Source organism: Oncorhynchus mykiss, chromosome 10 (assembly GCF_013265735.2).
Source record: "Oncorhynchus mykiss isolate Arlee chromosome 10, USDA_OmykA_1.1, whole genome shotgun sequence".
NCBI lineage: Eukaryota > Metazoa > Chordata > Actinopteri > Salmoniformes > Salmonidae > Oncorhynchus > Oncorhynchus mykiss.
This window is the reverse complement of record NC_048574.1, coordinates 40151489-40165387: the sequence shown is the minus strand read 5'-3', so window position 1 is coordinate 40165387 and position 13899 is coordinate 40151489. Positions and strand designations below refer to the sequence as shown.

Sequence of the window (13899 nt, the reverse complement as noted above, 5' to 3'; positions counted from 1 at the left end):
GATTCCTGCCATGAAAATGCAACACATGCCTCCACTACTGTAATCTTATTACAGATGTTATTATACTTACGTTGGTGTGAAATCTGCTGCTTCTATGTGGTGTGTGTATGGTGTGCTATGATACATCTGGTGCTACTGTGGTAAATAAATAGCAACAGAAAAAATATTACAAAACACATATCGATGGACAGAATCCGCCCTTTGCCGGCCCTGTCTTTTGGGAGGAATGATAAGAGACATGCCTTGTTTATCTGAGTCTCTGTACCTGGACCATCTCTGGGCCTCTCCACACACCACACACTGACAGACAACTGTGATAGCAGCCTTTTGTTCTGCTAAAAGGACAGAGAAGAGGAGAGGGACGTTTTACAGGGAAATGCAGCAAATTGTGCAAATTCAGGAAAAGCATGTGAGATGAGTTGATAGCGACATCAAGGACATCAAGCCTTCAGATGATCTTTGGCACAGTATTCGTTCCCACGTCCCGCTCCTCAGCCAGTCTGCGATAAACATCTGGGCTCCCCATTATAGCAGTCATTTCAAAGAAGTGCCTGCTACCAGGCACAGGAGTTACGTCTATGATGCTACTGATGTTATTGGTGAAAAGCAACAAGAGGGCAACAATGGCACCATCTGCTAGAGAGGCATATTTTTGCAAGTTTCTTCTTTGGCTAAGAGCTTGTTAGAACAACCCAGAGCAATTATAGTACATACTGTCTTTTTGGGATGACATTACATGCCTTTTGGGGCCTCGCGTAGTCCATTAAAATGATTTCTCTTATGTTCCTCCCTACTTTCCCCACCATTCTCAGAAGATGACTCACAATGTGAGAATATTAGGGTTTGAATTGATGCATGTCTCAATGGTAGGCAGTTTTTGGTGTTTACCTGACTCCCAATTGTAACAGCAAAGCTTAAAAACAAACTATATTATTTTCTCTAACAGATAGACAAGAGAATAAGCATTTTTACCCCAGCCCCGCATACAGACAGTGTGTGTTGTGTGTGAACTGTGGGCAGCCCACTCTCCAGCCCTGGCTAGGATCATCCCCTACTGTCATAGTTCTCTTTCTCTGTTTGCCTTCATAATCCATATTTAATCCTGGAATGAACACACAGCAAAGGCTCATGTGCAGAGACTCCCCCACACTTGCCTGATAGACACACTCGCTCGGTAACTCTCAATACACCCCAGTCCCCACTATCCTCATTTCCCATCTCAATGTCCTCTTAAAATGATATTGGAGAGAGAACAGCTCTGTGTTGCAACATGGGTTTCCCTCACACTACTATAATATAACTTTTATTGTGATACGTAAACTGACACAACAATTGCCCATTGTTGTGTTTCCTCATAGAGTCGAGAACATCTGAGACAATATCCTTTGAGTAACTCCGACTCCCAAACACCAGACTAAAATTGATCTAACAAACTTTGCAATGTTGGGTTGGACCAGTAGATTGCAGTCTTCAGGGTGTTGTCTGTTTGCCTCTGCCATTCTGACTACTGTGTGCTACAATAACAGGCCTGTAGTCTAATGGAGCAGACTATGAGACAGGGTTAGCTAGATGCTACCATGGTACATCTGGATAATGTTCCAGTGAGCTCAACCATCCAGACCCCACATCTCACTGAGCAGGACAGGGTCTAACGCTCCTCTGATTACCATCCTCCCTCTGATTGGGCACTGAACCCTTTAACCTGCACACAATTCAGGGAGGAGTTGATTGAAAATAACAAACTCACTGATACTTGTTTTGTCTCTTTCACAACAAGACAAGAAAGAGCTGAATATGTCATCGCCAAGTAAAATAACAGTGTGTGTATCTGATCTTGGAAAAGTTCAAATAAATAAATAACATGCAAAATGCTTCATCAACGAAATATTGCGCATGTGTGTTTCTCTCCAGATTAGAAACTATAATAGAATCTGTGTCTGCTGTGAGTGTGAATCTGAGCCTGCCCTTGCTGAGGCGTAGTGTGTCTCCAGAGGCGATGGTGTGAGGCCATCTATGTGATGATTGGCCATCCCTATTCTCGACGCATCTCTCCTGTGACTGACTGACGGGCTGTCATCTGCCATTCAAATGACAGCTCAGAACAGCACTATGTCTCGTCGGCCAGGAGACGTCAGTCTGTTCCATTGTGGCAGGGGACAGGGGCCTCGCTTGATGTGACAAGATTGGATGTCTCCGATAACACGCTGCCGACATAGGGCTGATAACACGCTGACGACATAGGGCTGATAACACGCTGCCGGCATAGGGCTGATAACACACTGTCGGCATAGGGCTGATAACACGCTGCTGACATAGGGCTGATAACACGCTGCCGACATAGGGCTGATAACACGCTGCCGACATAGGGCTGATAACACGCTGCCGACATAGGGCTGGTAACTCGCTGCCGACATAGGGCTGATAACACGCTGCCGACATAGGGCTGATAACACGCTGCCGACATAGGGCTGATAACACGCTGCTGACATAGGGCTGGTAACACGCTGCCGACATAGGGCTGATAACACGCTGCCGACATAGGGCTGATAACACGCTGCCGACATAGGGCTGATAACACGCTGCCGACATAGGGCTGATAACACGCTGCCGACATAGGGCTGATAACACGCTGCCGACATAAGGCTGGTAACACGCTGCCGACATAGGGCTGGTAACTCGCTGCCGACATAGGGCTGATAACACGCTGCCGACATAGGGCTGATAACACGCTGCCGACATAGGGCTGATAACACGCTGCCGACATAGGGCTGATAACACGCTGCCGACATAGGGCTGATAACACGCTGCCGACATAGGGCTGATAACACGCTGCCGACATAGGGCTGATAACACGCTGCCGACATAGGGCTGATAACACGCTGCCGAGGGCTAGATGCACGGAGAGTCAGACAGAAAGACCCTGAGTGCACACACGCACACTGCACCCTGGGCAAAAACTGGCAGAAGCAACGTTGTTTCCACATCATTTCAACAACAACAAAAAACATGATAATGTTGAACCAACGTGGAAAACTGATTGGATTTGTAAAAAGTCATTATTGTAAGGACATTTTGTCTTTTTTCACCCAACGTTTAACCTAAATCCAATGACATGGTGGCAATTGTTGATGATCTTACGTTGAATTCCAGGCTGCATCACATCCGGCCGTGATTGGGAGTCCCATAGGGCGGCGCACAATTGGCTCAGCGTTGTCCGGGCTTGGCCGGGGTAGGTCGTCATTGTAAATAAGAATTTGTTCTTAGCTGACTTGCCTAGTTAAATAAAGGCTAAATAAAAAATAAAAAAATACAAGGAATTCAATTTAGCTGAAAACTCAAGCATTCATACACGCATGCATGCATAATAGTCTACATACACACCTGTGCATAGACACACACGGACCTACACACACTTTATCCATCCATATGTTGCTTTGTATATTGCAATATTTTCTGAACAGTGAATAAAACATGACAAATGAAAAAATAAATATGCAAGAGTACAGGATTTACCATCACGGTCAGGCTTGTTCGATAGAGTGACGTTCCTGTCTCGACTTTAGGAAATCACACTGCAGTAATACGTTAGAAAATAAACTGCAGACTAAATTGTATTGAGTGAATTATTGACAAGGTCTACAGCTAATAATTATGGCTCCAACAAGCACATTAAATCCAATGATCTATGAACTGTACAGAGATTTACAATTACAATATACATGTAGAGGTGTAGCCTGTGTGGTTGTCTGTAGTGGTCTGATTTACACACACCTACCAGATAGCCTAACTTCTCTGTTATGTTATGTGGGTGTTGGGCGGGATTGGGAAAATAACACACTCACATACATGTATCATTGAACACCAAAAGAAGAAAAGAAAAAATCATAAAACAAACCAATGTCTCCATGTCGTTCTCCCTTCCCTCTGTTTTCTACCTGTGAATCATCTAGCTTGAGAAAATAAAAACACACATACATTTACTTGGAGAGCCATCCACTCAAAGCCAGGTCCCTGAAGTGAAGTAGGCTGATCACATTCACATACAAGTGCTCCACAAGGAACAGCAGATAGATAATACATTTTAAACATGGCTGGAGAGAAGAGTACTATTTCACATACGCTATAATCACACCAGCCTCCAAGGCAGCTTTTTCTCTGTTTTCCAATGCATTGGCAATGAGCAGGGAGAGGGAGCTTCAGCACACTGACATTTAGCACTGTCTGCCTGTCTCGCTGTTCGTCAGGGCTGCTGGCGCTGGCTGGGCAGAATGGCTATATACACCAGGCTTTCATCTCACCACACACATACAATCCTCTCAACTGCAGTGGCTGCTCTACAGAAATATAGGCTGTGGCTGTCCTGGGAGTGTGTGGTTTTGTTTCAGTGTGAATGATGTGGGTAGTCCAAGGAAAATTGATTGGTTTGTTTATTAGTTTGTTATTTACAAGTACAACAAAATGGACTTTTAGCCAATGCAGCCATATTACATAATATATTGAATCAGTCAACCAAAAGAAAGGTAAAACAATAGGTCAACTCAGTGATGAAAACATTCCTAAATGAATGAAAGCGATGATATAATGACTGAATGCAGACAATACATCTCTTTACGTTTTTATTTGATCAACAACAACGAGGGACACAGGAGACCTCAGCTGGGCTTTGTCATTATAGCCTAATAAATGCAGAAAGCCTTGGGCTCGTCTGGCACCACATGACCACCTTCAGCTCAGTAGGCAACATCCACTTTTCAGGGGAAAAGGTAGACAGCCTGTGACACGTCTTCTGCTTCTGGACGTGCGCCTCGCTGTTTACATACAGTCCCAGTGATACATATTGTATAGCAGCTAGCTATGGCACGTTTGCTAGCTGGCTCTCTGAAGTTGTTTCCATCCGGAATTGTGATACTCCATCTTAACTCCTCCTCCACATTTACACGACAGCGCAGAAGAGAACCTCCCCCGACAGTTTTTTTCCTTTCTCGTCATGACCAGAATATGGAGCATGTAATTTCAGGCATTTCTTTCACGCCTGCTACGTTAGGTTACCACAGGACGGATTTAACCTGAAAAAAGCCCAATAGACCAATCAATGTGAGGGCCTAACAGAGATCCGGCTCCTCTGCTAACTAATCGAAAGAAGAGCGTCCTAATTACAGGCCACTCACTGCACAGTCTGCAGTGACAGAACAGAACAGAACAGGCTGCCCCGTGGTTCCCCTGAGCGACAATGTTCAATATTTCTGACATGGCAGCAGATGTGAAAACCTCTCAATTATACATGCGGCAGGATCCTCTGGGATCATGGTTAAATACCTCTCAACACAGGGATGAGATGCTCACAACCACATCATAGTAGGGAGAATGGTAGGTAGGGAGAATGATAGGAGGTAAATGGCAGGAACCGAGTGGCACTCTTCTATAACAGAAAAGCCAAGCAAACCTACACAGGGGACAACAACACAATCAATATATAGATATGTAGCAAGAAGTAGTATGAAGTTGGAAATAAACTAATATGTTTTATTTTCCTAAGATTAGGATTGGATGGATAGGCATCCACTGGACTGCCTGCTTTTCAGGGAAGAAAGCTCTTCTGCAATGGTCAATCAGTTTGAGATAACAGCCTGAATTGTTTTGTACTTGAACAGCAATATCTACAGAAAACAGATAACCAAAATCTAATATTCTGCTTTATCCGATTGCAATCGTTGTCTGAATGCGTACCTGTGCAAGGGTGTGCAGGTTCGGTTGTGTGTGTTTGCTTATGTGTGTGTCCTTTAAACTGCCTCCTTTAAACAAATCACAAAAAGGTTCTCCTAAAATGGAATTAGTTTTGTGAGGGGGAGTGATTGGAGTGAGCTTTTTTAGTAGTCAAGCTGAATTTCGTAGTCAGCTCCCATGGCTGGTGTGGTAAAAAAAAGAAATCTGCCATCTGAGTCAATGTAGGACACCACAAAGTGTGGTAGTATTTAGCTAGCTTGTCTGAAAAAGAAAAGTGCGTAAGTCAGACACACTACCAATACCATTGTGTTTGGCTTTGCCCATTTTCAATTACTTGTGAAGCTGCTATCCCATTCCATGATCTATCCACAACATCATTATCTCACTCTGCTACTTACAATATGTTTACCCTTCCTGATGAATTCAATTACATCTTTTCAGAGGAAATTACTGTGGGGGTGGCCCTGCCTGGCTGAGGTCAACGTTGGCTGTGAATACTAAAACTACTCCTCCAAACACATTACACAAGCTATTACCTGTTGCCTTCCACACAGTGCTACCCAGTCGAGCTAGGGCCTCTGTGCCGGCCCAGATGAAGTGCTTTCTAGATGGGATCTGGCATTCAGAACAGGGGGAAGAGAGCTGGAGCTATCCCTGGGCTTAATTGTTTCAGAGAGCCAGCTCCTCTGCAGCCCAAGCACACGCCACTCCTGATTAGAGAGGTGTGTACGCAGCCTGGCAGAGCGTGAACACTGGGGTGGGGGACTGGGGGAGGGGCTCACCACACTGACTGTTTTTTTTTGTGGGACAAGGTTTGTAGGATTGATAAGGCAAAAGGCCCAAGGGACGGCAGCTAAAAGCTCAGCCCACTCTGCTCTGCCTTGACGAGGTAGCAGCAGGCAGCACTCTATTCAGCTGTGAGATGGAGGTCAGAGGTCAAATGGAGGTGGACACGAGAGGCAGAGATGGAGGGAGAATCCACTTAATCTACATTGCCACTGATGTTGGCGAGTCACGTTTTTTCAATCCCTGACCCTCTCTCAACCGCTTCTTGCCTCGACCCTCTCTGTTGAGAGTGATATATCATAAAAGGATTGGCTGTGAGTGATGGGATCCGCCTCTGAAGAGATTTCTTATTTCCGTCGCTGCACGCATGGCCCGGGTGAAATGGGCTGCGGTCGGTGTGAACCCTCTAAATGTGCTTCACCCCACTGGAGATTACCAGGAGAGTGACGAGAGGAACCATCACGATCTGAAAACGGATGATAAGTCCTCCTGAAGAACCTGCTCATCAAATCCTTATCTATCACCAAAGAGCCATACCCAGGGCCACTTAGAGTGAAGCAATGGTAAACAGCCATGAAAGGCTGTTTTCTCTCGGCTAAGGTTGTGACGACTAAAGCAACCCCTTATTTATACCAGAACAACGGAATTAATTCTACATTGAGTACATACAGCAACAAAATGTCAAATAGAGAGAATCATTGCAGAGTAAAATAAAATGTAGATTATTTTAAAAGAGATATTTACAGAATAGTTTCCACAAAAATATAAACCTTTTAAACCACATTTAAAAAGATGATGACGGACATTACAATGCACGTGACATACTGTAAGAGCAGAAAGCCTGACAAATGGCAGCATAAAGCCAGGCTGTATGCTGCACCTGGGAGGCTGAGAGAGGCAGAGAGGCAGAGAGGCAGAGAACGGCACTGTCAGGCGCCAAGCCCGGAAAAGGGGTCATTCTGGCATAATGACTCTCATTTACAATTGACAAGCTGAAGGAAAGCGAAACTAATTATGACAGCGTGCAGATGCTGAATGGCCCTTGATGAAGTTAATCACCAGTAATCCAGAAAACAGGTGTTGAACATTTTCTATCCCCTCCTCTGAAATTACAGGATGATCAGAATTCAAGAACGTGCAGTATAATTGAATGGGACGTCTGCTGCCTGCCTGTGTGCCACCCCCTCCCACCACCTTCCTAAAAACGCTGTGAGGAAACAATTACTCCAGATCACCATGAATGACAGGCTTTCTCTCCTCGCTCAAAAATGAGGTGGGGGTGTCACTCATTAATCTCTAAGTTGATGGTGGCTTTATGAATTTTTTTTAGGCTATAGACTGAATGACTGCATGCTATCGATTAAGAGTACATCAATTTACATAAGCTTGTAATTCTACTGAGAATCTGTCAATATTTTATTTTCTATGTTGTCTACAGTACATCTATCTGAAAGTGAAACTAGCTACCCCACACCCTGTCTCAATATCAAGCTCCCACAAAACTTGGGGAGGATAACTGTGTCCCCAAGAGCAAAAATAAAATATGGACTTTTAGTGAAAACCTCTGTTGTGCAATTTAAATTTATTTGCAATCCTTAGAGTAATGAGTACCTGTTTCCAGACATATTCCAGCCCCTGAACCCCCATCTAGCACAAACCATGGGTAATAATCCTCCATTCTTCCACAACAAGGCTCTGTTGAATGGCTCATTATTCTAATCATAGACTTTCATCTTTGGTACAATAATCAAACCAACAGTGGCGTGTCAAGGAGAGCTCCATCAACCAGGAGGGGCTCGTAATTCATTTAATGAGCTGCAGGATACATAAAACATCCCCAAACTCAATCTCCTAGATCCCACCCCGCACATGTTAGCACATTCAGATAATGTGGGACACTGTACAGAGATAATGGGCTCCGAATTACTGTGAAAATGTTGGAAACACAAACTACCACACACAAACCAAGATATCCAAACAAAGAAAGGGAAATCGTTTGTGTGCGTGTGTGTGTGTGTGTGTGTGTGTGTGTGTGTGTGTGTGTGTGTGTGTGTGTGTGTGTGTGTGTGTGTGTGTGTGTGTGTGTGTGTGTGTGTGTGTGTGTGTGTGTGTGTGCGTGCGTGTATGCGTGCATGTGTGCGTGCGTGCGTACGTATTGTAGAGAGCATGAATAGCATGCATGATAGCCGCTCTTTAAAGACAAAGGAGAAAGGTGAAAGGTCAGACCTTAAAATAGCTTAAGATAGATGGTGATCACTGAGCAGTAATTACCCTGTCAAGATGAATACCATTCCATTGTATTTCAAGGTGTTAAGCAATTTGTCTCTAGCCAAAGCTTTGAATCCAGGCTGACATCAGCCATACAAAGGAAAGTGAAGCAAGGCTTGGTTTTCTGCTCCGTGAAAGTCTCATGCATTAAAAACATTGCTCAAGTTTACACAGAAAAAAACACCACAAGGGCCCATTTACACCGCTGATTGTTATCATTAAATATCTTCAGCCTTGAATGCACTAATGGAAACTATCAAAGGTACTTTGCTCAAAAAAAATAATGTGTGCATTTTGTTCCTTCTTCCAGGAGTGTTCAGCGGTGAGCGAGGGATGCTGGTCAGCTGGTGTGTTTACGGGGAGGCTGTTGTAATTCTTTAAAGCAGTCAGCAATTATTTGATCTCATACTAAGCACTATGGGCTGTCACGACACTGAGAAGTTGTTGTTTACTTGATGCTCCGTCGTTAGGCCTAAATAATGCAGTCATAATAATGACTCAACATATGACATAAACAGTTATGCCTGGTGTCAGCTGACAGCTACTGTGACTTCATATCATGTCTTTAACTGTTATTTTGGTAATGTAATAATTGGTCAGCTGAATCGGTCAACCAAATCAATAGCTTGTAAAGTCAGTTGTCATAATTTGACACCAGGAGTGAAGACTTTTTAAAAATTAAATCTAGTTATATAAGTATTTATTGGTATGTCATCATCTGTGAATAAAGGGAACGTACACAACACATTATGCCGATGAGAAATCAGTGTATGACATTGAAATACCCCTTGAACATATTGGTCTACTGTACCGGATGACTGCAATAGAGAGAAGAGTGGGAAAGCTGTTGACGCAGCCTGTCGGCCTGTTTATACACTCTCACAGTTCGTACTCTATACGCAATCCTCTAAGCTCCTTAGACAAATAGCTAATGGTTTCACACAAAGGGGAATTTGCAATTCATAGGGTCTTATTCATAAAGTATTTGATGGGATCTCTGTGTGGAGAGCCAGAACAGTGCATGGCATGAGTTATTTACATGGCATTATGGATACAGAATAAATTGCATGTCTCATGATGCATAGACTGGCTCAGATGAAGTTCATGGCAGTGTCCAATATCGATCCAGTTTCTATGAAAAATAAACGACGACTGAAAAACTAAACTCATAGATCTGCAGGTGAAAGCAAACAGGTTAAATATTCACTTGCTCAGAGGCAAAAGGAAAAAATAATGTGGCTTCTCATAATCATAGGGATGACTATTGTGGAGAGAAAATAGTAGACTAGCCTAAACTGGTTTAGGACATTTAAAAGTCACATAATTGAAGAAAGATTGGGATATTGTTTACAGACTACAAAGTTCGAGTGACATGGCTTTATAAAATTGTGTAGACAGAACATAAATAAGTGAGACCATTGCACCTATAAAAAAAAAGATACATATATATATATTTGTTTTAAAGACAGTTGCACTGTGCAATGGGTAGAGGCGCTTCCCGCTGTAGCACTCAACTGTGTCAAACAGCTCGGTCAGTAATCTTCATCTTCCTGAGGATTAGACTCTTATTCACCGTCTGCCACATGGACCATCTCACACAAACAGTAAAGGTCTGCTCACCCCGGTGTTGCGTAAAATGTTGTTCTAGGCTACTCCTAATTGTATGCTATATTATTGAATAGGACTTTTCATTGATGTTTCTTAACCAGAAAGGCAGTATTATATGCCATAATTATTATATTCCATTACAGTTGTCCTTTGAATCCGGTTGTCAAAAACTGATAGAGAGTACAAAGTAGACTCCTAAAATGTTTTTTTTTTTACAAACCCCTTACCCATTTGAATGAATTAAGCAATATGATCAGTAACTATGTTAATTGAGAGTGTATGTTATGTTTGGTGCAATATTTACATTTGTATTCCATATATTTATAGTATATATTTATTTATTAACTAAGGGCATGCTTAACTTTTGTTCCATGAGTTTAGTATGACTAAGTAGAGCTCTAGCTTGATTAAATGTATATAATGATGCAAACACACCCAGTGAAACATTTTTGAATATTACATCATGTTTTAAAGGAATTAAGTAAGTAACTTAAGTCCCTGTGACGTTTTCTTTCTGCTTCCAAGTACTAAGGGCTTTTGGGGGATTTTACTTTATTGTAGGCAGACTGGGATGCATGCGGGGATATCAGGGACAGAATACAGATCCTTGTCCTTAATGGACTTATGCATATAAACATAGATCTATACTAAGAGCACAAACACACTTGTAGATCTGGTGCCAGGAACAGTTGATACCGTACGCAGAGCAGTAGGGGCTGATCTCGCAAATAGTCTACTATCGTAGCAGACTGACATTAAAACATAGTACTTTTCCCCAGAACTCCACGTAGGACTGAATCTATTTCTTACCTTGCCCATGTATGCTTGTCACCGCAGCAGCGAGAACCAACACCGTAAAGATGACGTGTAATTGGTCGTCTCTTCTTATACACATGTCTACTGAAGTCGAAGTCGCTCTCTGCTCACAGAATACGTCCTTGTATTAAATACTTTCCAGAGCAAAATAAGCAAACGGATAAATAAAATGTCCGTGAGGTCTGTGAAACACAGAGAAAAGCCGTGCTGCTTTTGCACTTATTTAGCAAGTCGAGCAATAAGTAGATCTGACAACAATCAACTGAAACGCAGAGCCCGTTTAATTGTAACGCTCAGTAAACGGATTCCTGGCTCTCTGTGCTGTCAGCACCGTCAAGACAGCTAATACGGTGCTGACGCTTCAGCACCATGGACAGCTCCTAGCGTCAGCAAACGGTACAACTTCCGCCCCGAGGAAAAGTTACTACTCCGTATAGGACTGTGCATTTCAAATGCGCAACAAATCACATGCTTTTTTGTGGTTAGATATTTCAACTTTTCAATGACTCTGGCATGTATGCATGCATGTTATTGCTATAATTTTGAGAACTCGATGATAAGCATATATCAAAACTAAAAAAGTGAGCAATAGCTACATTCCAGTGTTTGTTGTAATTTATATCAGTTACTGTTAACAACAAGGGAAAAGTGTTTTATATAACTCACATAACATTCACTGAATACTAAAAAGGGCAACCAACAGTATAGGGAAAGTTCATCAATTGTGTAGAACAATCATGAATTATAAAGTATTGTTGGTGGTTAAACCCCTGTAGCCTCTTGTCTTGATGGACAGTAGCAATAATGAAATAGTGAGGACATTCTGCATTATAAATCAACTTGCCTGAGCCTCATGTACACTGTGGTATTGAAGTAGTCGTATCTCCTTGTACAATAGTTCACTAGGTACTTCTTTTCATGCTCCTATGGTGAGATGGGTTTATTTTCCATGTGTGTCTGTTAAATGCACCTCTAGCCTGACTGGTTCACAAGCTGAATCATGGATTAACACATCCGAGTGGGAATCTCACCTTGATGGTATTGAGCTATGACACCACATGGATTGCATCAATACAATGCATATGATGTACTCACTTAGCCTCAGTGCTCCCACCTAAAGTATTAGTAACCATGTGCCTGCGCATAAAGTAGTGCAGGGACGGAAATGGTGTGCATGCCGTTACAGGTCCATCATGCAGGAGAAAAAACATTCACAAGAACAAAGAAACGGAGAGGAAGACAAGACTGGGAAGCAGGAACTATAGGTTAACAGGGAGCAAACAGGACCCATCGTATCTAATGTACCAGGAATGCAAGTTATTGTTATTTCAGCATCATGCCTAACTGGAGACATATTAAACCAAATTAAGCCATAATGTACATGGAGCTACATGTTTTTCCTCTTCCTGGTAGCTGCTCCACAGCCATTTGTCTTAGACATTCCAGTCATCCTCTTGATAAGTGAAGGTGTGGTGTGTCATGATGACTAGGCAGCGCCTGCCTACACCGTCACTCCTCTAGAAGGGATATCTACACTCACTAAGAACTCACTGGCTAGGACTCTCTGCTGGGACTTATGTTTATTTCATTTCCTGTGGCTGTGTGACGGTAATGTATGTAAATTGGATGTTATGGTCATCTCAGACACACCCCTCCGTTGCTTTCTCTAGCTCTTTTTTTACTCTCTGCGTTTCTTTTTCTGTCTCTCTCTCCCTGTCTCTCTCCCTGTCTCTCTCTCTCTCTCATCCACCCCCTTTCTCATGGCTGAGTCAGGCCTTGGTTTGGAATAAATGTGTCCCTCTGTCAGTGAAGCTCACTGGCCCAGTTAAGCAGCCCAGAGGTCTTGCTTGGAGCCAGAAGTTTGCATCCAAGCCTTAATTTAGTTAATGGGCAGGAGGCCCGGACAGCTAATGAAAACCGAGCCCGTGAAATGAAATGGCCAATGTCTAGAGGTAATGAGCCGCACATCAGTGGCATGCTGCTACAAGCATTAAGGTAATATTCGATGGCATGATGTTTTAAAAGCATCTTGAGCTCACTTCTCGCATTGGTAGTAAGGGCTTACCAATGATATGTATTAACCCTAGATAACTGACAGGGTGGTGTTGTTTTGAAGCCACCAAGCAGCCATATTGGTCCCCCACATTGTAAAAAATATATATATTTTGGAAGCTATAGAAATGCATTTATTAATGTCGACATTAATATTTGACAACTTTATTATATTACAAATACCTTAATGCATGCTTTATATTAAGAACTGAACATGAAAATGTTAAAAAAAAAAACTGTCCCCACTACAACAAATACATATATGTAATTTTGAAACATTCTTTGAAACATTTTATTGAAATACCGTAGAATTCCATTCATTCCTATGGTGGCCAGTGACTTCAAAGCTTCTCATTTGCCATTATATAGCATCAGCAATCCAGGTTTTCTGTAATTGGGGTTTACTGCGTTTCATCTCACGTGCAACTGACACACAACAGATGCAAACTGGAGGCAATGTTCTAGATGTTTATCTGTACTGTTGTTGTGTTTCAGCCAAACCAGACAACAGGATGTCACATGGTATCAGAGGGCCTCTTACCACCCACACAGACTAGAATTAACCCTCCAGGGGATTTCTTAAAAGCATGCTGGGGTAATCAGCTCCCATCACATTCATACCATAGAGCTGACTCCTGCAACCCC

At 42.7% G+C, this 13899-nt stretch overlaps 1 protein-coding gene across 6 annotated transcripts in view; it reads right to left on the bottom strand.

The window, feature by feature from the left end:
• Positions 1–13357, bottom strand: part of LOC110533874 (seizure protein 6 homolog) — a 208399-nt gene extending 195042 nt beyond the window's left edge. For all 6 annotated transcript variants that reach the window (XR_005053663.1, XM_021618444.2, XM_021618442.2 and 3 more), the window contains exon 1: positions 11197–13357. Coding sequence is in view for 5 of the 6 variants with exons in the window: in XM_021618444.2 (XP_021474119.2) it covers positions 11197–11281 (85 nt within the window). In the remaining variant the exon portion in view is untranslated. The remainder of the gene's footprint in view (positions 1–11196) is intronic.
• Positions 13358–13899: the final 542 nt, after the last annotated feature.